At 36.9% G+C, this 1,314-nt stretch overlaps 1 protein-coding gene across 1 annotated transcript; it reads right to left on the minus strand.

The window, feature by feature from the left end:
* Positions 1–282: 282 nt before the first annotated feature.
* Positions 283–909, minus strand: LOC143587871 (putative B3 domain-containing protein At2g27410). The gene has a single exon (XM_077069038.1). The coding sequence runs from the start codon at positions 907–909 to the stop codon at positions 283–285; it is 627 nt and encodes a 208-aa protein (XP_076925153.1).
* Between the last annotated feature and the right edge of the window lie 405 nt (positions 910–1,314).

The following is a 1,314-nucleotide window of genomic DNA, read 5'->3' on the forward strand; positions in this document are numbered from 1 at the left end:
CTTTGTATAACTTATCAAATTGTATTTCAAATGTGTGCCTAAATAGTAAATACTAGCATTTAATAATAATAATAATAATAATAATAATAATAATAATAATAATAATACATGTCACCTAATGTACAACTAACGAAACAAAAAATAAACACAAGTATTGAAAAAACAAATGATTAATAAAGCAAATTTGATATATCAGTAACTTTATTGAACTAATGTTCAACATGATCTAATGATTCAAATATAACAAATGAACGTATCTAAACATAAAACCATGATACATATTCAAGAATCAGAATCGTAGTCTTCAACTTCCGGTTCCTCCACACACGCAACCGCAAAGCACAACCGCTTATCCGCCCCACGAAACGACCACACTTGAATCATCGACTTTCTCTTCAAAAACAACTTATTCTTCGACCGAAACCTGTACCAGTTTGTCGTCAACACATAATTCTCGGTACTCGACATGCGCCACTTCCTTAGCTTCATCGGGTTCTCACACATCTCCAACGTCGGCCCCAACACTCGAACCTCAATCTCACCTTCGCTTTTATCAAGAACTCGCTTCTCATCATTTGTCAAGAACTTATTGGTCTCGAGTTGCATAATTGGCATATTCAACCTGTTTAACACTTTCTTCGTATCTGACTTGTACAATATCTTTTGAATCACAAGTGTCAACTCGATACCCTTCAACTCGTTCGCCACAAACTCCTTCAACCGCTCGGTTACATCGTTAACCACCGTGGGCGTACGGACAACCTGTTTCGGCACCTTCCTCTTCTTATTTTTACCACCATCCTCGCCCGACAACTTTCTCGTCTTAGTTGATAATGTCTTAAGCGGTCGAGGAGCCTCGTACGTGTTAGTTTCAATGCCTAACTCCTTGTCACGAAAATATTTCAGCATTGCATTTGCCAGTTCATGGATTTTTCGCAGGTAATCGTTGTCTTCGGTCGTTGATCTTCATTTGCATGTTCTCGCGGGTGCATCTTCGATCATCAGAATATTATTATCCGCCATGAAGATTATGAATAGAGGGTTTGATCGATTTATAGGGTTTGGGACTTTGGGTTATAATGTGATGAATGGTGGTGAAGTTATATAGTGGTTTGGAGACGTTAATGTGTATATGTGTATGAAGAAAAGTAAACGAAATATTAGGAGTGTGATTATTATTATGATTAATGCGAACAATTATAAAATCTTGAGTTTGAGATTATGATATACGAGGTTTTAGGGAGAAGATATATAGTTCCGTAGTTACCAAGGATTCCTCAAAGTACAGTCTTTGGTGCATAAACTACAATCGTT

The sequence above is a fragment of the Bidens hawaiensis genome, unplaced genomic scaffold (assembly GCF_021521415.1).
Source record: "Bidens hawaiensis isolate Kalapana, Puna unplaced genomic scaffold, B.hawaiensis_p1.1 tig00035911_1, whole genome shotgun sequence".
In the NCBI taxonomy this organism is placed as follows: domain Eukaryota; kingdom Viridiplantae; phylum Streptophyta; class Magnoliopsida; order Asterales; family Asteraceae; genus Bidens; species Bidens hawaiensis.

Coding starts and splice junctions, on each gene's coding strand:
- LOC143587871 (XM_077069038.1), bottom strand. CDS start 909: ATGCTGAAATATTTTCGTGACAAGGAGTTAGGCATTGAAACTAACACG.